At 34.3% G+C, this 24972-nt stretch overlaps 4 protein-coding genes across 5 annotated transcripts; 2 read left to right on the top strand and 2 right to left on the bottom strand.

Annotated features, from left to right (window-relative positions):
- Window positions 1-208: 208 nt before the first annotated feature.
- LOC120257398 (chaperone protein dnaJ A7A, chloroplastic-like) lies at window positions 209-4980 on the bottom strand. The gene is made up of 8 exons (XM_039264873.1): window positions 4838-4980; window positions 4408-4584; window positions 3209-3347; window positions 3002-3059; window positions 2171-2213; window positions 1591-1639; window positions 1418-1498; window positions 209-1327 (listed from the first exon to the last, which is right to left on the bottom strand). Exons 2-8 carry the CDS (start codon window positions 4536-4538, stop codon window positions 470-472), a joined length of 1359 nt encoding a protein of 452 aa, XP_039120807.1. The 5' UTR covers window positions 4539-4584; window positions 4838-4980; the 3' UTR covers window positions 209-469.
- A 980-nt stretch (window positions 4981-5960) lies between these two features.
- On the top strand, window positions 5961-8593 carry LOC120257392 (putative glycerol-3-phosphate transporter 5). The gene is made up of 2 exons (XM_039264864.1): window positions 5961-6882; window positions 7830-8593. Exons 1-2 carry the CDS (start codon window positions 5985-5987, stop codon window positions 8330-8332), a joined length of 1401 nt encoding a protein of 466 aa, XP_039120798.1. The 5' UTR covers window positions 5961-5984; the 3' UTR covers window positions 8333-8593.
- Window positions 8594-9231: 638 nt separating this feature from the next.
- On the bottom strand, window positions 9232-18747 carry LOC120257395 (ubiquitin-like domain-containing protein CIP73). Of its 2 annotated transcripts, none has more exons than XM_039264868.1 (16): window positions 18582-18747; window positions 17552-17682; window positions 16799-16916; window positions 15769-15876; window positions 14593-14708; window positions 14439-14510; window positions 14188-14346; window positions 13974-14058; window positions 13707-13876; window positions 13228-13392; window positions 13078-13149; window positions 12868-13003; window positions 12268-12732; window positions 11348-11715; window positions 11201-11284; window positions 9232-9574 (listed from the first exon to the last, which is right to left on the bottom strand). In XM_039264868.1, exons 2-16 carry the CDS (start codon window positions 17669-17671, stop codon window positions 9566-9568), a joined length of 2247 nt encoding a protein of 748 aa, XP_039120802.1. In that variant the 5' UTR covers window positions 17672-17682; window positions 18582-18747; the 3' UTR covers window positions 9232-9565. The 2 variants fall into 2 exon arrangements, with proteins under 2 accessions (XP_039120802.1, XP_039120803.1); XM_039264869.1 differs by having other exon boundaries at window positions 17552-17676; window positions 18582-18737.
- A 4805-nt stretch (window positions 18748-23552) lies between these two features.
- On the top strand, window positions 23553-24512 carry LOC120257403. Its single transcript, XM_039264879.1, has 4 exons — window positions 23553-23624; window positions 23734-23765; window positions 23885-23954; window positions 24075-24512. Exons 1-4 carry the CDS (start codon window positions 23567-23569, stop codon window positions 24278-24280), a joined length of 366 nt encoding a protein of 121 aa, XP_039120813.1. The 5' UTR covers window positions 23553-23566; the 3' UTR covers window positions 24281-24512.
- The last annotated feature ends 460 nt before the right edge of the window (window positions 24513-24972 follow it).

Below are 24972 nucleotides of genomic sequence, written 5' to 3'. Positions count from 1 at the left end.
GGCTGTTACTTGCATGATTTTAGAAATGAAATTTGATTAAGATAAAACAAAATGATATAGATATTTTAGTAAGATATAAATTCCCAAAAAAAAATATTTTATAAGAAACAAGAAAAGAACAAACGTTCTAGCTTCTCATAAAAGTAAAATCACAAGAAGCAAAATTTTTGATAACAGACACAATAACATCCTACATGATCCAACATAATTGGCCTAAAATCCAACAATTACTCAATATTTAAGCCTTTCTGGTTTCCCTGATATCAAGATAAATGTTTGAGAAGCATAAAATTATGCATGATGCTCCTACTAATTCAACACTGTTGGATAATACAACCCTAAGAATTACCTATGCCCTCTCAAATATCTAGTCTATAACTTGTGTTCATCATCCAAATTATATTCCAACAAACAGTCACAGAAGAAAGAATTGAGTCATATATGAGGCACAAGGCAAGAAACTCTTTGACTATCTCCTAGTGTTTGCTGTCTTGGTCTTGCTAAGGTTTGCAAGTTCTTCGATGAGCTTCTTCTCTTCACTGCTCAACCTCTTAGGTATCTCCACCTGCACACGAACTAATTGATCTCCCCTCGTGTTTGGCTTGCCAAGAAACGGTACTCCTTTCTTCGACATCACCAGTGTAGTACTAGGTTGGGTTCCTGCTGGAATTTTCAGGTCAACCATTCCATCCACTGTAGGCACTTTAACAGTGGTTCCCAGGATCGCGTCGATGTATGAGACCTTGCAGGTGTAGAGAATGTTTGTGCCATCCCTCTTGAGCACTGGGTCAGAGAGGACTTCAATGAAGACATAAAGATCTCCCGGTGGGCCACCTCTTCTTCCAGCATTACCTTCTGATCGAACACGCAACCTGCTACCGGAATCCACACCAGGGGGCACTTTCAGACTTATTCTCTTTGTCCTCCGAACACGCCCATCACCTCCACAAGTACCACAAGGTGTGAAAGATTCCCCGGTTCCATTGCAAGTAGAGCAAGTCATAACCTGTTGGAAAACACCCAGCGGGGTCCTTGCAGATGAGACAACCTGACCTTGACCTCCACAGGTGCTGCATTTGGTTGGCTTGGTACCAGGTTTGGCTCCAGAGCCATCACAGGTTGCACAACTCTCTAGTCGAGTTATCTCGATCTCTTTCTCAACACCAAAGACAGCCTCTTTGAAATTCAAGACAAGACTGTAACTCTCATCATCACCCTGGATTGGCCGGTTACGAGCTGCTCTGCTACCACCCATCCCGCCCATTCCGCCCATTCCACCCATTCCTTCAAACAGGGACTCAAACAGATCAAAGGGGTTGCTAAAATCCTGTAACAACAATGGTTAAGTTAGATGGTAGTTTATGAAGAGTTCTTAAGATTAAATTGATTGAACGCAAAGGTCTTGCTTAGAACTCACCCCCATTCCCATACCAGCACCTTTGAGACCAGCCTCCCCATACTTATCATATATAGATCTCTTCTCATCATCAGATAAAACCTGCATATCAATGTTTTGTGATTATTAAGCAAAGAGAAATACAAAGAGATAGGCATCACTGATGAAAGCACACAACAGGACAGAAGGCTAACCTCATAGGCATTACTGATATCCTTGAACTTTTGTTCTGCACTAGGTTCCCTGAATCATGAAAAATATCAAGAACCTCAAATTCAAGAATCAAGCTTCAAAACTATGACTTTGTGGCAAGCACTACCACAGCAAGATGAACCAAACGGTGAAGGCTAGAAGCATACCCAGTCCTACTAGCACTTAAAAAAGAAAAAAATATAATTGAGCTACGGTCACCACATTCTAAATGTCGTCATCTGGGGAGAGCATTTTCCTCAAGTCCGTTTTGCATTTTCTTGGATTATAAACCAACTAAATGGGACTGTCATACTTTTAGGAGATAAAATTTCCAAAAGTTCAGATAAATGAGAAAACATCTGAAGCAGTGTAGCCTTTAGACATCTGTCTAGGTCTGTCAACAAGGCTATGTGAACTGTCAATGGCAATTCAAACCATCTACCCAGAATAACAATTTGCATATCAATTATAAGGATTTCAAAGAAATCTATATAGGAAGTAGAATTTATGCAGTTACAACAATAATAAAACTGATTGCAAAGACAATAATAATGACAGATTTAAGCAGAACTCTGGGCTCACTTGTTTACGTCTGGATGATAGCTCCTGGCAAGCTTCCGATAAGCTGGGGAAAAAAAAATAGGTGTATGCACATCAATATCCACCCTAATAACAATTCAGCAATAGGAAAGAGAACCTACTTTTATCAGTTGTAACTTCTATCAATGAGATACAACTTACTGCATGAGGATTATTACATCAGTTTAAAAAAATAAATAAATTCAATCACTTCATGTTGAAAGCATGTTCAAAAAAAGCCCTGCTGAGTCAATGCCAAAGCAGACATGTCATAATGAGCAAGGCGTTCTAACTTGAAAGAAATCTACAAAAGACATCAAATAAGGCAACACATGAAAAAAGTCTCTGCCTTGAAAAACATATCAAACTCAGCCACTTTAGTAAAAGTTAAAGACTGAAGCATGAATATAGACAATATAGCTGAATAGGTTAAGAGTTTAATAGAAAATTAGACGGGCACACACATTTGTGCGCCTAAAACTGTCAAAAAAATCTTTTGATCAGTTACAAAGGATACACTTTTATTATCTTCATGCAGCATAGATTGATCATAAAAACTGCAAAACTAGTAATTATGCCACTAGTTACGACAACCCAGGATAGACTTTGATGTCATAGTAAATTTAGGCATACCCCAAAAACAAGGCCATCCACCCAAAGGTCAACTGACCATGAGAAAAAAATATAGCGGATTCCAAAAATATAAGCTATGAACATGTGTACATTAATTTATCTGTTTATGACAAATACTGAGCATTAAATGAACTTCCAACAGAAAATCATGAAGTGAAAAGATAGTGCAAAGGGAACAAGAAAAGCGTTAATCGAACTCACCACTTTTTATTTCAGATTTGGTTGCATTTTTTGACACACCAAGCACCGAGTAGTAGTCCTGTGTGAAATAAGCCCAGAAAATTGAGATTCCAGAAGATAATGGCCCTTAGTTGCACCATCAATTAGTGCAAAATAATATAATCAAAATAATTGCAAGTATTGGCATGATCATCAATGCTAAGAAGATGAGGAATACAATACACTCACACTCTCTGCTCTAACAACAAAAGCTCCTCTTAGGCGCCGAACAGTCCGACAAGGTCCAGAATTGAATAGAGTAGATGGCGGGACTTGTGAAAAGAAGCTTGACGATATAGATGAAAACTGTTTCCCAGTGCTTGAAAAGCTGAAAGCGCAAATGGTAAAACAATCACAATTGACATAACAAAAAATGGTGACTTAGCCATAAATAATGCCTCACACTCCTATTTGTAGAAATAAAACAATCAAATTTCTCAAACTATGATGATCCAAGTCCTTTACTCCCTCCGTTATTTTTTAACTGTCGTGAATAACCAAATCTCACATACCAAGAAAGTAGGTTATTTCACATAATTTAATAAAAAATTAGTTATCTTTTCAAAATTACTCTTAATTTATATCATCACATTTCTCTCTCATATTAAATTTCAAGAAGAGAATTGAATAGAGTGTTAGGGTAATTTTGGAAAAAAAATAATAAATGCTTTTTGATGTTAAAAAATGACAGATAAAAAGGAACATGGGTTTATGACAGATAAAGAGGAACGGAGGGAGTATTTTGCCAATGTAAATGCGGGTGGAGGAGAAACCATGATAAAAAAAAAAAAATCATTGGTAGGTCTTGGGAAAAGAACCAAAAAAAAAAATACACATTGGAATTCATTCCAAAGTGTGGAAAAGACAAACCTAGCGATATCCTAAATTCATCTTTTGATGCCTTGATCAAGAAACAGCTTACAAGATGGAAAGATAAAAGAAAAGGAAGAAGAAAAGACAAAGGAAAGAATCTTAATCCAAGTATCGTACTAGCTAAGATTTATACAAAACCAGCTGGAAAAGCATTCAATATAAATCTGAACTAAATAACATTTATGAAAATTTCCAAACCACTTCTAATATCCAAATGGGGCTCATCCAGCATATGAACATAATAAGCCAGCATTGGCATCCCTAATGCATGTTTACAAGAACAAGATACGTTATCAAGCTGACCGCCAACACCAGATGCTATCATCATTAAACCTTAATACATCTTTACACTTTACAAGCCCTTGATACTGGTTTCAAATGCAAGAAATTATCTTTTCTCCGAATCCCTTATAGTTCAGAAAGCTTGTACGATTATATAGCGAAATGACAATATCCAATATGTTTTGAACTAAATAGTGAAGAAAAACATTTGCCTCGCTGCAAGAGAGACATACCTAAACTGGGGTATCAAAAACTTATCAGCATAACAGCAAACCATGCTTTGCCGAGATGAAGGTCTCAGGCTTGATTGAGGGCGAACTCCCAACTGAAAGACCCATGTGCCTCCACACTGCATGGTCGACATTTAAATAGGCTACAAAGGATCACAAAATTGATCCTAAACAGCCAAGCTGCAAGCAAATAAAGCAGAAATTTCATACGTTTCATCACCCAAAACTAACAGCAATCTAAGAACAATTAAAGTTCCAATCTTTCGGCTAAAAAACCACACAAAACCCATAACCTCAATCAATCCACAATAAATCGCAAAGAAACAAAACCAAAATCGGAAACCTAACCGAGATTTTGGTGGACCGAGCAATAATGGAAGGAAGAACATCAACAGCATCAGTTCCACGGGGAAAACATGAAGGAAAGGAGTACCTGAAAGGCAGCGACAGCAGCGACGGCCGGCCGGCGAGGATAGCGATGCGTTGGAGGGGAAGAGGGCGGCGAGACGAAGCCCTCTTGGTGAAGACGATAAGGGGTCGGGGGAGCCGCTCACATTCTCATTTCTATTTAAGAAAATTCCAGTAATTTCTGAAATACTTCGAATATATTAATATATTAATATATTAGTATTATTTAATATAAATTAATTAATTTTACGAGGCTTTATAAAAACACACTTGTGAATATAAAATTACTTTATCCGTTTCGTTTTATGTTTTATAGTCAATTGAATTTCACAAAATTTTATAAAATAGATAATTATTTTTTCAAAATTATTCTTAATTTATATTTTTATATTTCACTTTCATATTTATTTTTAAAAAAAAATTAATAGAATGTTCATAGTTATTTAAGAAAAAAAATAATAACTTTTTGATGTTAAAAAATAACAAATAGAAAAAAAAAATGTATTTATGACAAATAGAAAAAAATAGAGAATACACATTTATGAGCTGAAATTATATAAATTTATTTTATTTAATCTATAAATTATAAAGTATTTCTATATACATGTGGTGTATTTGTTTGAGTATAACAAATACACATAATTTAAAGATTAAAAGAAATATTGTTTTTATAAGTCATGAAACATGTTATACATGTGTATACACACACGGTAATTGGTAGGTAGTTGAAATATGTTGATTTTTTAGGGTAAATTGCTAAAGAAGTAATGGGGCCCAGAAATAATTTTTTCATATATTTAAATAAACATATATATATATATTAGTAATAAAATGGATAAATCATCCAATACACACGTCAAACAAATTATATATTCACAAATGTATTTACTCTATAAATAAAATTTTTATTACTTTAAATTATAATAAAATAGACAGTAGTCTCACCATTCATATATATATATATATATATATATATATTCATATTAAAAAATTTAAAATAATTTAGGTAAAAACATCAAAAATAATTTAAAGAAAAATAAAGAGTGGTAAAAAAGTATAGATATATATATATATATAATTAACTATTTTAAATTATTATCAAAACATAATAATTTAATAATTAATAAAAACCTCTTTGAAGTTTGAAGTCGAGAGCTCCATGTCTTCCTCCAATGGAGACTTCTCCATCTCCGTCTCCGAAACCAAGCCTTCTCTACCACCAGATCTCCGTTCTTCTCCTCACCTTCTCGGCCTACGCCTCCTTCCACGCCTCCCGCAAGCCTCCCAGCATCGTCAAGCCCGCCCTTGCCCCAGATCCATCTACCAACTCCCCCGGATGGTCGCCTTTCGGTGGTGCTTCGGGCCCTCACCGTCTCGGCGAGCTCGACCTCGCCTTCCTCTCCTCCTACTCTGTCGGCATGTACCTCGCCGGCCACGCCGCCGACCGCCTCAACCTCCGCCGCTTCCTCGCCCTCGGTATGCTTCTATCCGGCCTATCCACCATCGCTTTCGGCCTCGGCTTCTTCTTCGGCATCCATCGCTTGGCCTTCTTCATGGCTGTCCAGATCGCCGGCGGTCTGGTCCAGTCCATTGGGTGGCCGTGCGTCGTCTCCGTGGTCGGTAACTGGTTCGGGAAGTCACGCAGGGGGCTAATCATGGGGGTTTGGAACTCGCATACATCGTTCGGGAACATCCTCGGATCGGTATTGGCGTCATCGGTTCTCGAGTTTGGGTGGGGATGGTCGTTTGTGATTCCTGGCGTGCTGATCATCGTGGTCGGCTTCTTCGTTCTAGGATTCTTGGTCGTGGATCCGAGGGACGCCGGGTTCGAGCTCGAGGTGCCGGTGATGGAGGTCGAGATGAGCGATGGAGTTGCGGATCTGGGGAATGGGGAGGAGGTTGGGCTTCTGGAAGATGGAGTCAAGCTTGATTCGGCTCCGGCGAAGGCCATTGGCTTCGTGGAGGCATGGAGACTGCCCGGCGTGGCGCCATTTGCGTTCTGCCTCTTCTTCTCAAAGCTCGTGGCTTATACCTTTCTCTACTGGTTGCCCTTCTACATCCGGCACACTGGTATGCCTTTGCAAATTGTGTTACATATTTAATGAATTGTGTTCCTTTCACCTTTGCTCTTGCTTTTAGATAATAATATGATGAAAAGATCATATTTTTGAATGAATTTTTTAGAATCATCTTTGAAATGTTTCATGCTTTTCCATATGAATCTGGCTACTTTGATCAAAATCATATTTAGAATTACTCAGAGGTATGTATTATATATGCTTAGAGAAGAAAAAATATTTCTTTTGTAGTTAGCATGGCTTTTAGGCTTTAGATCATTAACTATTATTTTGGTTTATCTTGATAGGTGATGAGCATTTGTTTTAATTGTCTAGAGTTTTACTGAAGTATGTATCACAATGAATAATTTCATAAAAATAGTCCCATAATCTTAAATGGATGTTTTAGAACAAAGTTTGATATGCTTCATGCTTTTCCATATGTATTTTTGGTTACTGTAATTGAAATTGTATTTAGAAAAGAGACATGTTTCTTGTTAGCATGACTTTTGGGCATTAGATCATAAATTGCTAGGTTTGTTTATCTTGATGATGATGGCCATTTGTTTTAACTGTATTTAGACTTCTACTGAATTATGTATCACACTGAATTGCTACTAGACTTGAATTTCAATCAAAATTGTCATATAATCTTGAATGGATGTTTTAGAATTATCTTAAATGTTACATGCTTCTATGCACTTGTGGTTTCTGTCATTGTAATCGAGTTTAGAACGTCACAGAGGTATATATCATGATTGTAGAAGAGGTATGTTTCAATGATTTTAGCTTTTGGATCATTAATTATCAGGTTGGTTTATCTTGATGGCAATGAACATTTGTTTTTATTGCATCCAGAGTTCTGCTGAAGTATGTGTCACAGTGAATTATTGTCTTCAATCTGAATCAAGATGTCCCATAGTCTTACCATTGTATTGTAAATCATTCTGGCTTTTACAGCTGTTGCTGGGCAACAATTGTCACACAAAACCGCCGGAATGCTTTCAACTATATTTGATGTTGGAGGAGTATTAGGTGGGATTTCAGCAGGATTCATCTCAGATCGTCTTGATGCTCGTGCTGTGACCTCAATCATTTTCCTCGTATGCTCAATCCCGGCACTTGTCATTTACCGAATATACGGCAGCATTTCAATGTACTTCAATATCAGCCTAATGTTCCTCTCAGGCTATTTTGTGAACGGCCCGTATGCGCTAATTACCACGGCTGTTGCTGCTGATCTGGGTACTCAAGACTCGATTAAAGGAAATTCACGAGCTTTAGCCACGGTGACTGCCATCATTGATGGTACTGGCTCTGTTGGAGCTGCTTTGGGGCCATTGCTAACAGGTTATATCTCAACTAATGGTTGGGACAGTGTTTTCTTAATGCTTATTTTATCGACTTCTCTTGCAATCATGTTTTTGATTCACCTTGCAAAAGCTGAGATACAAGCAAAATAAACCAAAGAAACTACACTTGTGCAACAAAAATTGGAGGGAGTTTCACCCCCGCATTACAGGATATATTTTTTTGATGATTCATATATATATATATATATATATATATATATATATGTATACAATTTGTTGTAAGAACCACATCGATGTAGATAACATTTTTCTTATACGAGCACATTTGATTTTGGATTTGTGTGATTCTTCATTTCTTGTTTGTAAAGGACACATGTACCATAATTTGCAGTATCCATTCTGAAGGTTTCAGGATGATGATTTTGTAATTAAAAATTTAAACACAACTTAGCTGCAGTTTCTGCTCTATTTTTCTTAATCTCTATCTTTGGATGGTTTCCATTTCTAGACTTTAAAAACCTGTGTGATTCCTCAAGAGATGCAGATAAATATCAACAAAAGAAAACACCTGCTAAAGCATACATACCAGAGAATATGTATATATATATATATATATATATATATATATATATGAGGTCTAGTAATCTAGGATGTCTCTAAATTTCAAATTTATGGGCGTTCATAGTAACCATCAAATTACAATCCGACGGTTTTAATCATCATAAACAGTACTGAAAATGCATTCTAATATTCTACAGTATTATACAGTATCATAAACAGTAATATATACATATATTACTTATATAAATAAACCGATTATCTAACGGTTTTAAATCAAACATCTCTAGAGAACAATAATATAGAGACTTACATTTTGCATATATAAATAACATCACACTTATGAAGATTAATGTCATTTGCTCATGCACGGCAAAAGACAATAAAAGTAACTTGAATAACAAAGATCAAATGCAAGAAAAAGTCTTCTTTCATAACTGAGAAACTGGGTGTCAATTCCACCAACCAAACTGCATACTGGCAAACGTAAATAAGCAAAGAGTGTCTATATATATATATTGAATGTTTTTAGTCTATTAAAAAAAGGACGATCATATAAAACCGAGTGGAAAATCGGTTTATATGGCCCTGATTATTCTCAGCCACATTGACACCAGAACAAAAATAAATAAATACCGACAGCATCCTACCAGTTTCAAATTGCATTAATCCGGCAAGAATTTCTATATATAATACAAAACAACAGAGCCTGACATAATATACTTTTTTGAGATGAGAATTGAGGCAAACAGCAATTTTCCATGCAGCAGACACACTTCATGCTGTGACTTTCCGAAGGGCGAATTTATGGAGGTGAATCACCAATCAATCCCTCTGTGTACAAATAAGTAAAACTAAAAGTCATAAATTCAGGAATATTGATATGTTGAAAAAGCCAGGCTGGTGATTAGCATGATTTTAGAGACTTCAAAACTGATATTGCATAGCTTAACACTCCATAATCACACACAGTCAATCAGAATGATGAAAACTAATTTATGAACAAATAAATAAGAGAGAGTCATGAAGACGAGACTTGCTCCTTAGACCTGTGATATGAATGTCACCGACTAGGACTATAATTTATAAGTTCACAAATATCAAAAAGAAATCAATTAAAGAACCATTCAATCAAAACACCAATCAGATCTATTACATAAAAGAGAAGAAACTTAATTGTAAGTGTATTTATAAAGAGAAGCTTAACTATTCTCAAAGAAAAAAGAAATTATTCCCTGAAACCAAATTAATCATGAGATGACATTCTTTTCTAATAACAGGATATGCCATGCATTTGATGTTCTACAAAGAATTTAAAGTATAGCTATTTATTGCACATTCCTCATTAAGCATTTGACTGCAATACATGATGCACAACTTGCTTCATACAATATGCACAAGTCACTAATTCTATAGCCACCCAAGTAACCTTTTCAAATACACCCTTTGATCCATATTGAAAACCTTGGATTATACAATTGGATACAAAATACTTCAGCACTGCATTAAACCTTGAAGCAATAAAACTGACTACTGCAAACCTACAGGTCTTTGTCCAAGCCAAGTGTAAAACGATTAGACTAAATAAACTATTCCCAGAGGAAGCAAACAATGGTGATGCGAAAAGAGTTGAATGCTAAATGTCACAATTGTGAGCCATAAGATGCCATATCTCAGACATATGACCATCATGTATATGCAAAATTAGAACTTCTGAAAATATCAGTCTCACTAAGGGTTAAAAGTAGGGGTTGTGAACGAACTGAGCCAGAGCAAGTCCAGTACTTAAACCTTGGCAGATTCAAGGAAAGACAACAGACTAACTTTTACTTGGTCATAATGGAGGCGAGAAGACAATTTGTACTATACGCCGAGCTATTTACTTTTAAAATTATAAATATATATATATGTATGTATGTATGTATGTATGTATGCACAGGCGCATGTATATGTATGTGTGTATGTATATAACAAATAATAATTCTTTTATAACTTAAAATATCAAAAAAAATTTAAGCCATCAAGAATGAACTTGAATGAACACCGCATCAATTGACCAGAGTGTGTTTAATCACCTAACATCTTAGCTCAAATTTAAATGATCTTGAGTGAGCCAAAATTTAAGCAAAAACTCAAGCTGTCTGTGAATGACTCAGCTTGTTTGAACGTCCGCAACAAGGGACTAATGGCATCAGTATATGTTCAAGGATGTTGAATACTAGAGCTCATTTCCAGTATCTTTCATATGGAAAGTAGTGAAATTGTCAGCACAAATGACAGCCTTCAGCCAAGCTTAAAAGTTTCAATGATTTGAACAATAAAAGAAAAAAAAAAAATCACTTAATGCAGACATTTGCAGCCCATGGCTGTTACCTCATTATGACTAGATTCACTATAGCACAAAATTAATTTCAATATCTTCAAATAAGGAGAGAAATGAGGTCTCTATAACTAGGATACCTTCTGACGCTTGGGATTAGAGTCTGCAGGTGGGTCACGCCGACTCTGAGGATGTCTCGAATCAGTGTCATTCCCCCTTTCATTCTGCAAAAACACACATCAACATTAGATACCAGAAAAGTCAGGAAAACAGTCTTAAGTGAGTACCTGTGCAGATGAAGAACTGTTGGTTGGAAACGTGCCAGACAGATTGGATGTAACTTGGGGTAGATGCGGCATAATCTGCTGAAGCAAATTTGAAATGAATGCCGCTCGATCATTAACTTCGCTGCTACCAACTGATGACCGCATTTCAGCATCTCCAGTCGCACCTACTTGATCTGCAGCAGAGTTGGCCCCAGAGCTCCGATGACCAATTCCATCTGTGTTGCTTTCCTCCCTCATACCAGTTCTTATTACCTGGTCCAATCTGCTAAAAACACCACCCTGAAAGTTCTGGCTTACAGGCACTTCAGTGCTTATGTTGGCATTACCACCAACACCACGCTGACTTGAAATGTATACCCGAGTGGAACCTGGGATGAAGTATAAAGCTCAAACAACTGTTGCCAAGTACGCAGATTTGATTGAACACAAAACAATTTAATACCATAAATTCTAGGTTTTGGCTCACTGAAAAACAAACTACACAAAAAGGAGTAACTAAGGGGATTAACCACTCAAATAAGGACAAGAGGTTTTGAATACTTGTAGAAATATTGCCGAATTTCACTTTATCCAAACTGACTAATAAAACCCTGAAGTTCACATCATTGACATCCTTTAGCAAATTTTTAACAACTAAAGCAACAGTTAAGGAAAATCATAGAATTTATGATAAAATTAGTAAAATCATCCAGAAGCCAAAAGAAGGATCAAACAAAGATGGCTGTATTAACCAAGTATAGAAAAATACAATCTCCACTAAGCTTCTAAAATAGACTTGGTCAAAATGCAGTTCCGCTAATTTATATTTCTCACTGCAACATTTCATAAGGATTTACAATTTAGAACGCAATCAATATATTCATAAACTGATGTGTAATCAAAGCACAAATTACATGGGAATCTATAGAATCAATACTAACCTTGGCTCTGAGACGATATATTAGCAGGATTCGCTTCGGAACCAGGTGTAGCATTTGGAGAGAAATGACTGTCAACACTCATTGCACCAGCACTGTTGGGATCCAGATTCTGCCTTTGGGTTGTTGATTGAAATGTTGCCTGCCGGGCTGTCTCAGAGCCAGCAGCATGGAGACCAGCAGATGCTTGAGAACCTCTTGCATCATTTATACCGGAATTCATTTGTTGAACACTGGCAAGAACAGGATATATTACTCCAACTCCCCCACCAGATGCTGCAGAAGGGGAATGGCTGACACCAGCAGGTAATGCAACCACTGTTCTTACTGGTACTAGTCTAACCCTAGACTCGCCAGGAGATTCATTACCAGAGGCTGCTGCCAAGACTTGGCGAATGGAATTTACTCGAGCAGAATTTCTAACTGCATCCATTTGTTCTTGTGCATTTTGCGCTCGAACCTGTTCCCCTAAGTTAGCAGATGCAACATTAACCACATGACCTATGTCAGTAACAGAGACAAAACTTTGAAGTAACAGCTGATGAAAAAAATATACAGAAGTTTATTGCAAAGAGAAAATAATAAAATAAACTCATCTAGAACCTGCATGAATCCGTATATCAACATTTCTAGGAAGATGAGAGGAGCCAATTGGTTGACCACTTTCATGGACACTGCCAAAACTCGTAGCTCCCATATGGATTCGACCAGCACTTGGACCAGCATATGGAGGAAAAGCCTGCAAAAGCGAAGCTTAGCAGATATAGGGTGACATGATAAACAACTTCAATATGTAGTTAGGAATTATAAAACCTGAACCATCAAAGTGTTTGGTGCAGATGAAGATATAAAAACAGCTGGTCCAGCGCTAACCACAGCTTCTGACTGCAAATATCACAGTGCTCAAATTGTGAGAACATGCTAACATGTGGCACAGGGGAAACCTTAAGCCATGAAACCTACTGGTGCTTGACCCATGCGCAATGTCATGGTTGTGCGACCAAGCTCAAGTAGCAATGGGCCCAGATTCTGCAAGAGGGTCCCAGTTCTCATAGCAGTAGTCTGAAGACTCATTCTAGCCAAAGGATCTGTCACATTTGTCTGGTCCTCGAGAAGCCTGGCAAATTGCTAGACAAAAGATAAAAAAGAAGAAAATCAATCTACAATCACAGCAATGACACGGAATGACATATTCATGTAAAAATTGCTGCCTGCAAAATGTGTTACAAACTCAAGATAAGATCCCTAGTATAAAAACATAGAGCATTATAACAAAACTTCAATGGATTCATCTCAGGCAGATAAATTTGTAGTTAAGGTACAAAGGCTAGGATGGATAAAGAAGGCAACTTCAAGGTTTGTCTGAATAAATGAAGACATTATCTAAATAAAATTTGGATAGAAAATAATTCAGCACTGAGAATATTTAGTCAAGAACATACAGATAGACATAGTCGAGCTTGTTCTATGAGGAGGTCTCCAGTTGCCTGCACAATTTCTGCTAGAAATGCAGGAGTGGGCAGGGTGCCTTGTCTATAGGCTGGCTGAGATTGCAAATCATTATTTTGACCTTCAGTGGAATGTGTACCAGGAGCTTCTGTGTTGTCATTACCTGCCAAAGAACGCATGTTTTGACAATCTGGTAATCCTAGAAGCAAAGAGGCAATACGAAAGGGTCAAAACAGAAGGACAACAAGAAAGAAACCAACCAACAGGTCTGAACCCTTCCCTTGCAAATTCATCCCTAAGAAAACCTATATACTCGTTAATGGTTGCCAAAGAATCAGGAATAACCTGAAAGAGAAGAATGATCAAACAAATATTTAGACTCGAGCATCTATACTAGACTTCAAAAACACAGCATTGCCACTAAATTGATTCAAAAGTAGAAAAGGGAATGGAATAATTAATGGGAGCCATTACAAGTGGCTGTTGATATCCTGGGTTAACTGCAGCTGGCACTTGAGAAGTAGTTTGCTGAGAATCAAATCCAAGTCCAGGAGCAGCTCTTTGTGGAAGGGGATTAGAATCTTGACGGTTTAGATTACCCAACGTTCTACCATGCCTTTCTGAATTTGGTTCCTGATCAAAAACATAATAAGCTTCAAACAAGTAGAACTTCAAAAAGTGCTATGCGCAAAACTAAACAAACTGGATTACTAAATGATATTTACCCTAGTGTCAGTCCTTGTGTTCCCCGCTGTGGTATTAGCAGACCAAATAGAACTCAAAATGCTTGATATAACCTGTTTGAGAAGGATATATATATATTAAAAAAATTCTCAATCTATCAAACATAATAGGAGGGTCATGTCCCTGTAGCACCACCTGACCAAGGCCTATAGAAGAATTATCCCCTTGACCAACATTGACAGCTTCAAAGACAATGCTGTGAGTAAATGGATTGCCACGGTTGTGATCATTGCTAGAAGCAAAATTAGCAGCTGTAACACAGAGAAAGTTAGTATTTGCTAGCATACAGAAAAACCATTGCTAAAAATGATGCCAAGAATATCTTAAAAGAGCTTATGGAACTAAAAAGTAAAAACAATGTTGGAATCAAGAAATTCAAGCAAGCAGGTAAATTTAAAAAAATTGAACTGACCATCAGGAAGGCAAACATATAATTAAAATGCCTCTGCAGAGGGAAAAGAAAAGTGCATAATATCATCTTAAGTTACTACATGGAGACTAGGTTGAGGCTGGAGCCTTCTCTCCTTTATTCTATCTTCTTTTCCATGTTAGTTATGTTTAATCTTATTTTCCTCTCATTTAGCTAAAATAGTAATCCAGTTCCATTTCACTTAACCAAAACAGCAATCTAAAAACTAATTCCTAAATTTTTACTAGAATCAAAATTTAAAGAAAAAGTATGCTAGATAAGGAAATTTAATTGGCAGGTTTAAGCTAAATTCTCATCTGCAGTTCTGTTATGCAAAATTACCCATGCAAACATGCCAAAATTAAATTCCCTGTCAGCTCTTCTTAGCCTCTACCACTCAACCAATCACTTAAGACAAACAAGATAATCTATAGAAGACATATATCTTCCCTTTACCTAGACGATTGCTTCATTAAAATTAAGTACCAAACAAGAGCAACTATGGTATCCAACAAAGCCTTAATGCATTACCACTTAAGGAATGATCCCTCAATACTTACACAGTTAACCTAGCACAAAATATTATCTCAAGTAATCAGTAAAATAAAAAAGATTCGACGTTACTGGGTTGATGAACCTACAAAGCTTCATAAAAGCAAGTAAATACTGCATCTTGCTACACCATATTTATGTTTGTGGATAGAAGACCAAGAGAAGTATCAGATTAAGTGTCAAATGTAAAATCTCAATTGTCGTCTAATTGCAATTTGATCTGAATACCTATTTGTATCTCTTAGATTGAATAACTCTAGTATTTACCTCATATTTGAGCACAAACACATCACAAAGGCCAAAAAATATACTAATGAATGAGAGGGATGCTCTTATTTAATATGGTGGACCTGGTTGCCCAGCTGCACTCTCTGGCCCCATAAAACTTGTTGATGGAGATGCTGATGCCTGGGTTGGATGCCTTACAACCAGATGCAAAGTGTGACCATCTTCCACATCTATAGCCCACATTAAGGAGAACACGGAACAATTTATTATTAACCGAAAAAGAACATAGAAGAAGACAGAAGACCACAGAAGAAACACATAGAGAGAACATCACGTCAAAACCGAATTACAACAGAATGTATACAGGTGGAAAATTAAAGTTGATCACAAATTAACAGATTATAATGATGACAAATGCAACTTACTCAGGAAAGCATTAGTACAGAAGCAAATGATATCCTAGTAAATTCATCAGTGACTAAGGCCCTACACCATGTTGGATATTCTAGTATTTTCTAAATTTCAAAATTTTCTCAATATTAAAAAAAAATAAACAAACCAAATCCAGTATGATAAAAAGATAATAGAGACATCTCACTGGTCAAGTCTTAAAGATAATGCAATGAAACCCCAAGAATTAAAAAAAAATGGTTTTTAAGAAACTTCAAAGGCATGTTCTGCGGAAAGAAGATAGGAAATTCGATTTTGATTGATACAAGAGAGATACCCGTCACTAAATTGCCTAAGGCAGGAGATAATTCATACTCATCCAATTTTCTGCTTCTTCTTTTGAGAAAAAGCAATTAACACTCTTTAATTTACCACATCCTATCTCATTTTGATTCAATTCCACATATGAAACAGAATTCTTTGTGTGAGGTAAGTGTGAAGTGGTTCCAAATCTATTGAATAATGTTTTAAGATTCTTGATAAGTCAAGGTTTAGAGATATTTTGGCGAAGAAGAGATAAAGTTGTTCCATTTATCTTGGTACAGAATTCATGGGCTTATAATTTAAGCTTGGCCTTAAGTCTCAATCAGGATCAAATCAAAATTGAATCGTTTCAGATATAGTTAATATTTCTGCATAAAAGACTTTAAAAATAAATAACAAACTTTAAATTCATTCTGACATGAAAGTGAAAAAGGATACGGTATGCTGAGAGAAGCTCATCATCTCTCAAAACTTTACCACGACAGATTAGACGCTGTTGGTCTGACAGAACCCCAGTGACTGTAGCTATCTGTTCTTTTAATGCAGGAATTGGAACCTGCATGAAAAGGTAGATATAACCATGATGAAGTAAGAAAAGCTCAAGCAATCACGAAAATCTTTCCATTGTCAAATCCGCATTAAATTGGCCCACCTGTTATGTCATTGGCATTCCTTTTCCTCTAACTTACTATTACTACAACTTGTGATTTAAAACCAATAAGATATTAATCAGTAGTACATTAAAACACCACAAATCCAGCTACCTTCTTTCTGATTTCACTATTCAATTGCATCATACATCATATTTTGAGCATATAGGTCCCTGATTATGCTGCATCAATGTTTGGATGATCTAAGGGACCATATCTCAATAAAGCATTAAAGCATCACAATAATACATCAACTTCCTCTCAAGCATTTCCATAAACCTCCTAATGTAAGGAAAACTTCCTTGCTTGAAGTTTAATCCAAAATGTTTGATTAAATGTGGACCAGTAAAATAGAAACATCCCATTGAACCACACTTAGATAGCAATTATAACTAATCCCAATTTCAATCACAATCTCATACACCTTTATGGTTAGAGTACCAGAAGTTTGACATAGAATATCATATTGTCACACAATAAGAAAAATGCGCATCTTCAACGTTATTGATACTAATAACTTGAAGCAATAAAAATCACTTACACATTTATTCACTCTTAAAGTGTATGTTTGAGAATCCAAAGTCTTAATTTTTATCTCAACAGTTGTCTCAGCATCTTCAACCTCTTTACCAGTGGACATGTTTACTTCATTCGAGCTCATCCTTGCTAAAGCTTAAGAGAGAGCATATAACAACATCAAATTAAGCAAAGTCAATAATCAAACCAAGAATCAATAAGCACATAGCATCAAAACACACTAAAGTCACAAACCAACAGACTATCCAAACCAATAAGCAAATCCCATTAAATCCACATTCTAGAACAAGACATGCATTAAGACCTCAAATTCAGCTCAGGAACACCAAAACAAGGAATAAATTCAATATATGGAGAAAAAGAAGAACACAAGAAAATAATAATAATAATAATAATAATAATAATAATAACAACAACAACAACAACAACAACAACAACAACAACAACCCATATTTCAATTCGAGAGCATCTGAAGAAACACCAAATAAATGAATCTCCATCAATCACCCCAACCCTCAACTCAAACCAACAAGCGCATCAAGTGCCCAAGCAGCAATCTTGGCACTGAAGATCAACCCTTTGCTTTGAAAACAAATACCAAGATCTCCCCTCTCACTACAAAACCATCAAGAAACCATATTCCTATACCAAAACCACAATCAAACACACCCAGACACAATAAAAAAAAAACACATCATCCCGCCTAAGAAAGCACAAAAACCCAATCCCATCATCCAAAAAAAAAGCCATCAATCCCAGCACAAGAAAGCACAAAAACTCAATTCAATCATCCAAAAAACCCCCATCAATCCCACCTCAAGAACTCAACCCCACCAACCAAAGAGCCCGTCCATCCCACTCCAAGAAAAGAACAAAAACACCATCAAATAACCCATCTTTAAACCTCCGAAACTCATAAAATAACCCCACATCAGCACACAAACACCAGAAATCTAGAACGGAAAAAGAACACACACACAAATACAAAATAGGATCAATTGACACCAAGAACGCGAACAATAGGATTGAAGTACCTAGAGGGAAAGAAGGGCAAAGGAAGGGCAAAGGAAGGGCAAATTGCCCGTGGGTAAGGGCTAGGAGGAGACGAAGGAAAGAGAGGAAGTGAGGAAGTACAACATTGGTAATGTAGGCCGGGGTGTCTCGTTGGATGTTTCCTCTCTCTCTCTCTCTCTCTCTCTCTCTCTCCTTCCGCTTTTCTTTTCTTCTCTTCACGGGCCATGTGCATTGGATTTGGGTTTAATCGATAAAAATGGGCTTTTAAAAGTTTCAGTTCATTGGCTTTTATATGTTCATTCAAAGCCCATGGGCCACAGACCTTAGCACATTCACTTTTAAGGGGTTTTTTTTTTCTTTGTAAAATTTTTGTAAAATTGAATTAAATGTTTTTCTCAATCAAAGTAACGTGGGTAAGCAACAACCAACAACCTCTTAATCTATTGGTACATGATACACAGTGTTTGTGTTTTTGGTCGAGAAAAGGAGTTTGAACCTTAACTCGAGCATAGAGTTGAGATATTAACTCGTCATATAAGTAAATATTTTGATGTGGTTTGTTTATTTTGTCAAAAAAAAATGTGTGTATAGAAATATTTATTTGTTTTATAAATATTTGTTATTTTATTTTATATTTTTTTTAAATGTTGAGTATAGTCTTTAATGTGGAATTATGCAAAAAACTTATTCATCCAGAAGTGTCATATTGATATGTAAATTCAGTTTTAAAAGTAAGTAAAATTTGTATGTTACATAATAAAATAAATAAATAACAAATGTATTAAAGATTATAATGAATATTTTTCATAATTTATTTTATGAATATAAAAATAATAAATAAATAAATAAGTAGCACACTCAAATATTAGGAAAATAAAATGAAGTGATATATTCCATCTTTATTGACTGGTAAAACATGACTTTTAAAAAATTATATTATATAAAAAAAAAAGATGAAGCGTAATAAATCAAAATGCATCTTTTAACCATTGATTCGTGATAAACACATAAAGAATATTGTTATCATGTTAATAACAGTAAGATTCTGATATGTTTTTTTTCCTAACAATTAAAGTCATGATTCAAGAACAAGATTTTAGATATGGATTATTAAAATTTACAATTGCTTCTTATTTTATTTTTAAAATTCATTTGATCCAACAGCATACCCTTCCATTTACAGATCAGTATACCTTTTGTGCTTAGGCCCAATCCAGTGTCAAGTACAACAGGGCCAAAAAATAAAATAATAAAAGTAAATTAAAAAATTAAAAAATTGGAATTCGGCCCAACGCTACTATTACAAATATGGGTTTAAATGGGCTTTCAAATTTACAATTCTGTTGGACATGATATAAAAGTGCTTTATTTTAACCATATTGATTATTAACTCTTTCTGTTAATATTCTTAAAAAAAAAGATTGTTTTTATTTAACCAATCAAAGTATATAAAAAAAAATGTTATTTTTATGTGCTTGGTGAGCTTTGAATTTATTGCTTAATCAAATAATTTTGTACTCAATGTCAAAATGCATTTTTACTTTCTGAATTATATATTTACATGTTTTGTTTAATTATAAATAAATAAATAAAACTATGAGTTTTTTTTTTGTTGGTAGTTAAAAGAAAACTTGATTCGTGCTCTACATATAAAAATATTATAATTTAAAAAGATAAAGTGCCACCAACATACATAAAACACATACTTTTGTTCTTAAAAAAAAAACTTACATTCAAAATAGTTATATGAAATAAACTTAGAACCAAAGAGCTCATAGTCCAGTGATAATTAAATTTATTGAGAAAAAAGAGGGTGAGACATTCAAAATGTCTAAAGTTAAAGACTTATTTGCACAATAATAGTAACATGTCGCAAGTTATGGGTGCATGCTCGCAGTCTAAACCTTCGTCTCTGGCTGAAAGTATGTAAATTAGACTATTAATTTTTAATCCGTGTGTACACCTCTAAATATTAGAGTTTGTGACTTTCGTTAAAAAAAAACATAAACTTGAGCTAGAAGTTATTTAACATCTGATCCACACAAATAAAGAGCAACATACAAAATTATTTATTAGCAAACAAACAAACAAACAATACATAGAGAGAGAAATTTAATGAGAACATATTAATACAACCCAAAAGCGTCAAATCTCATTTTCTACATAATGCAAAATTTTTCCAAAACCAAAAAGCAAAAAAACACATGAGTACAAGTGTACAATTGCATGACCATTAGCTACCATTTTGTCCTCATTTGGGTGCATGATTTTGGCTATTCATTTTCAATTTCTTAGCACCTACCAAATATTGCCGACTTCATGCTTTTGAAGGGAAGAAAAACACAGAGGAATAATACCATTTATCCAACACTAGTTATCATCCTTGTGGATTCATATTAAGAATTAGAAATGTTTTAGTGACCGTACCAAATATAAGAGTTAGAACAACATTAAAAAAAAATAACCAAGTGAGTAAGAATTACCCAAAATAATTAGAAATGTTTTAGTGACCGTACAATAATAAAAGAAAAGATGGAAAATTGTAATAGATTTTTCAAGAAAAAAAGATTCATTGATGACGCTCAATCAATCTTGATTATAAAGGGGATTTTTTAATCAAGTATATAATTGGATGAGAGATTCCACAAACATTTTAAAAAATACATAAAATTTTGAAATTGTATTTGATAATCAGAGTATCACAGCTCACGTCACTTCAAATTGTGGGTTTCCAAAAAATCCACTATATTAGGCCTTTATGATTTAAGGCACCATATTTTGGAATAAATTAGTATTAATTTCTCCTATTTTAATCAAATATTTTAAAAAATAATGGATTGAAACTAAATTATAGAGGGTCAATATTATAATGAATTAGGATCTTGACTATGTTATAGACTCAATTACCCATATTTTAAAAGAAAAAGTTTGCTCGTTTGTTGGAAGTATATACTATATAGAGTTGATTAGAATGCAATTCTGTGAAGTTTAATTATTCTAATAATATATAGATTATTAAAATGTCCATTTAGTTACAAAATGAAGGAAAAATATTTCTAAATATTCTTGAGACCAACAAGACATGCCAATTGTCAAAGGACATATTTTGTCTACCTGTTGGATTTTCAAATCCTTTGAGTTTGATGTGTTTCCATCAAGAGCAAAGAATGGTGGAATTTGTTCTTATGCCAAAGTGACATCTCCCTAAAAGAGATTCCCCACTTGATTTACACTGTACTTACTTGTTTGCTTATATGATCTTTCCGCTAAAAATTAAAAATAATTGCATTCTTTGTTGAAATTTTAAGTTTAATTTTAATTATTGAAATACAGTAGTCAATACAAATATTTTATTAAAAATACACAAACAAATATGATTTATATTAACAATTTATATTTTTATAGGAGCCAAAATTTTAAATGAAGTTTTTCTTAAAAAATGTTAAGAGGAAAAAGATGATGTTATGTAAGCTATTGGAATGCTTTAGACTTAAATTTATTTTGGTTTTTTTTTTTATTTTGTTTTCTCCTTTGTGGGAATGTTGGCCTACAAATTATTTTTTTTCGATTTTCTTGATCTTAGTGTGGTCAGCGTTTTTTTTCTTTCACTTATTTTGCTTCTTTAATTACTTTTCTATACATTTATAATTTTAATTTGTTTAGTTTCTATATTTATCTAAAACAATTTATCTCGAAAAGCAACTAACAAATAAATGGTATTTCAAATATATATATATATATATATATATATATATATATATATATATATGTCTTAATAATTATCAAATTTGTAAACTTGATTCTACAAACCTACTTTTCAAACAAAATGGTCCTGGGAATGGCTTTCATAAATTATCATGTTGTATTTTTATTTAGGCCATTCACTAGAATCAAAATTTTAATTTATTTTTTGATTTATTTATTTATATCAAAATATCTTTCGTGAATGTAATTGAATTTTAAAACTCTAATATTTACACGCGCCACCGCACTGAATCAACATCACTGTATATAACCGACCACATAAAAAAATTCTAAAAATATACAAAAGTGAATATATAAATAAATAAAAATAAGAAGAAGATCCAAACTTTTTTTTAACTTATGTGATTTCTTTATGAACTTCCACAAAAGATTACATTATTAATAATAAATATAAACAAAAATAAGTTATATATAGTTAGTAATTAATCAAGTTGGTTAAGGTATAAAATAGTAATTAACATTATAATCAAATGGTCACATGGAGAAACCTGTCAAGATAAATGCAAGTAGATATGCATCTATCAAGGCCCGGCAGGGTCGCCACCCTCATGTCTGCCTGCCGGACTTTGCTTAGACATCCCTCGTGACCGGCCGGCCACCACGCGGCCGCCTCTCCATCACATCATCGTCTTCGACTTGTCCACTTATGCATGCATTTTTCATCAGTGCGATCTTCGTTTTGGCTGACTTGTCCTTCTTCACCATATTCTTAGTTGAATTTTTGTATTATTTTCATAATCTATGTATCATGTGCATGTATAAATAATTAACTTAGTGTTATTTATCTTAATTATTCCTTGATTATTGTGCTCCCTTTAATCCAAACACATGAACAATATATAAAATGTCCTTAATAAAGCTGATTAAGATTAATGAACAAAAAATTGATCTAATTGAGGATTAGCATTTGAAAAGAGATGAGACAAAGAAACATGCATTGTTAGTGGACAATGCATAGTATCCTACTTATGGGTTCATTATGGGGAACATACTTCCTTGAAAGTGTGACAGTTTATAAAATAAGATTAAATATAAGTAATTTAATTTTAACAATATATAATCACTGTTAAGTAATTAATTTTATATTAAATAAAGTTGATAAAGATCTTGGCATTTGGACCATGCATGCATGACTGAATGCTGAAAGACACAATGCCCATCATCTTTATGCTATAAAAGGGGTATATCTTCTCATTTTAGTTTCATGTCTCTCTTTGATTCTCCAATGAGGTTTGATACTATGCCATTCATATTGTTTTTTCTTTTGCTTCTCTTCTTGGTGATCACCATGGCACAAGGTAATTAATTAATTAATATAGTTGATCAAGCTTAATTAGATTTGAGTCTTTGTTTCATTGTATTGATTAATTCTCTCTTATGAAATGTATCTTTCTTTGTTTTCTTTAGGAGTGGTCATGAGTTTGGAGGTGAGAAATAATGTAAGTATATATATATATATATCTACTTACATTTTGTGATTTTCTTTAATTTCTAGTTGGAAGAATTAATTATTTTACAGATATATAATGTTTTCTTTTTTGTGTTTTTTTGATATTAGGAGGAGATGATTAAGAGTTCAGTGAAAGAAAGGATTGATGATGGTGCAAATGTTGGTGTATTATTTAATGGTATGTACATATATGTGTCTGTGTGAGAGAGAGAGAGAGTGGAAATGATTTTATGATCTTGGTTTTACATGTGTATTATTGCATGTGATTATATTGTTCTTTCATTTGTTGGACATGCAGTGCTGAGGAGTAGAAAGCTTATGATCATTCTAAGGAAAGAAGAAGAAGATGATGAAAAAGATCGATACCGATACGATTTGAAAGGAGAAAAGAAACAAGAACACTCAACTGATCATGGTCATGATCATCAAACTTATCCTGATCTTTTAGACATTGCAGGGATGGATTATTCTCCCGCGAAGAGAAAACCTCCAATCCATAACTAATGAACAAAATCACTGATCATCATGTTGTTAATAATTACTTAATTTCTTGGTTGAGGTTTATAGATTAAAATGTAAACATAGAGTGATCAGTAAAATTAAATAATATGTATGTAATTGTGTATGTGTGTATGTATATATATAAATGATTAATTTGTTATCTTATGATGTTCAAATTAAATTGCATGCATAATTAATGTTGAATGTGGACCTTGTGGTGCCATGTTCCCTGAGATTGAAGGTAAAGGAAAGGGGGAGGTGTGGGCTCACATGTAGGAGTCCGGCGGGGCACGTGAGATGTCGGGAAGACGATGGTTAATTGTCGTCGGTCGATGCCGGTAGTACTAATTGTGGCCCTTGTATATATATGTTCAATATACGTGGAATTTATATGTATACACACACATTTGATGGTAGACCCCATGAATGAGGATTGAACAAGGAGATGAATCAAGACACTTTCTTTAATTGCTGCAATTGCTTTCAACTAGTGTTTGGTTTGGAGTTTGTTATCTTATGCAACTAATTAAATGAAACACACATACAAACATAGAAACAAACACATTTGGATTTTTGTTAGTTAATGTTGTAGAAAGTTGATCTTTATATTTTTGAACATTATAATGCAGCAATTCTTAAGAGAATCATATATAAAGTGGATAAGAAGACTAATGGAACTGATTAATTTGGTTTTT

Source organism: Dioscorea cayenensis, unplaced genomic scaffold, assembly GCF_009730915.1.
Source record: "Dioscorea cayenensis subsp. rotundata cultivar TDr96_F1 unplaced genomic scaffold, TDr96_F1_v2_PseudoChromosome.rev07_lg8_w22 25.fasta BLBR01002082.1, whole genome shotgun sequence".
Taxonomy (NCBI): Eukaryota; Viridiplantae; Streptophyta; class Magnoliopsida; order Dioscoreales; family Dioscoreaceae; genus Dioscorea; species Dioscorea cayenensis.
This window is presented reverse-complemented; position numbering and strand designations above follow the sequence as displayed.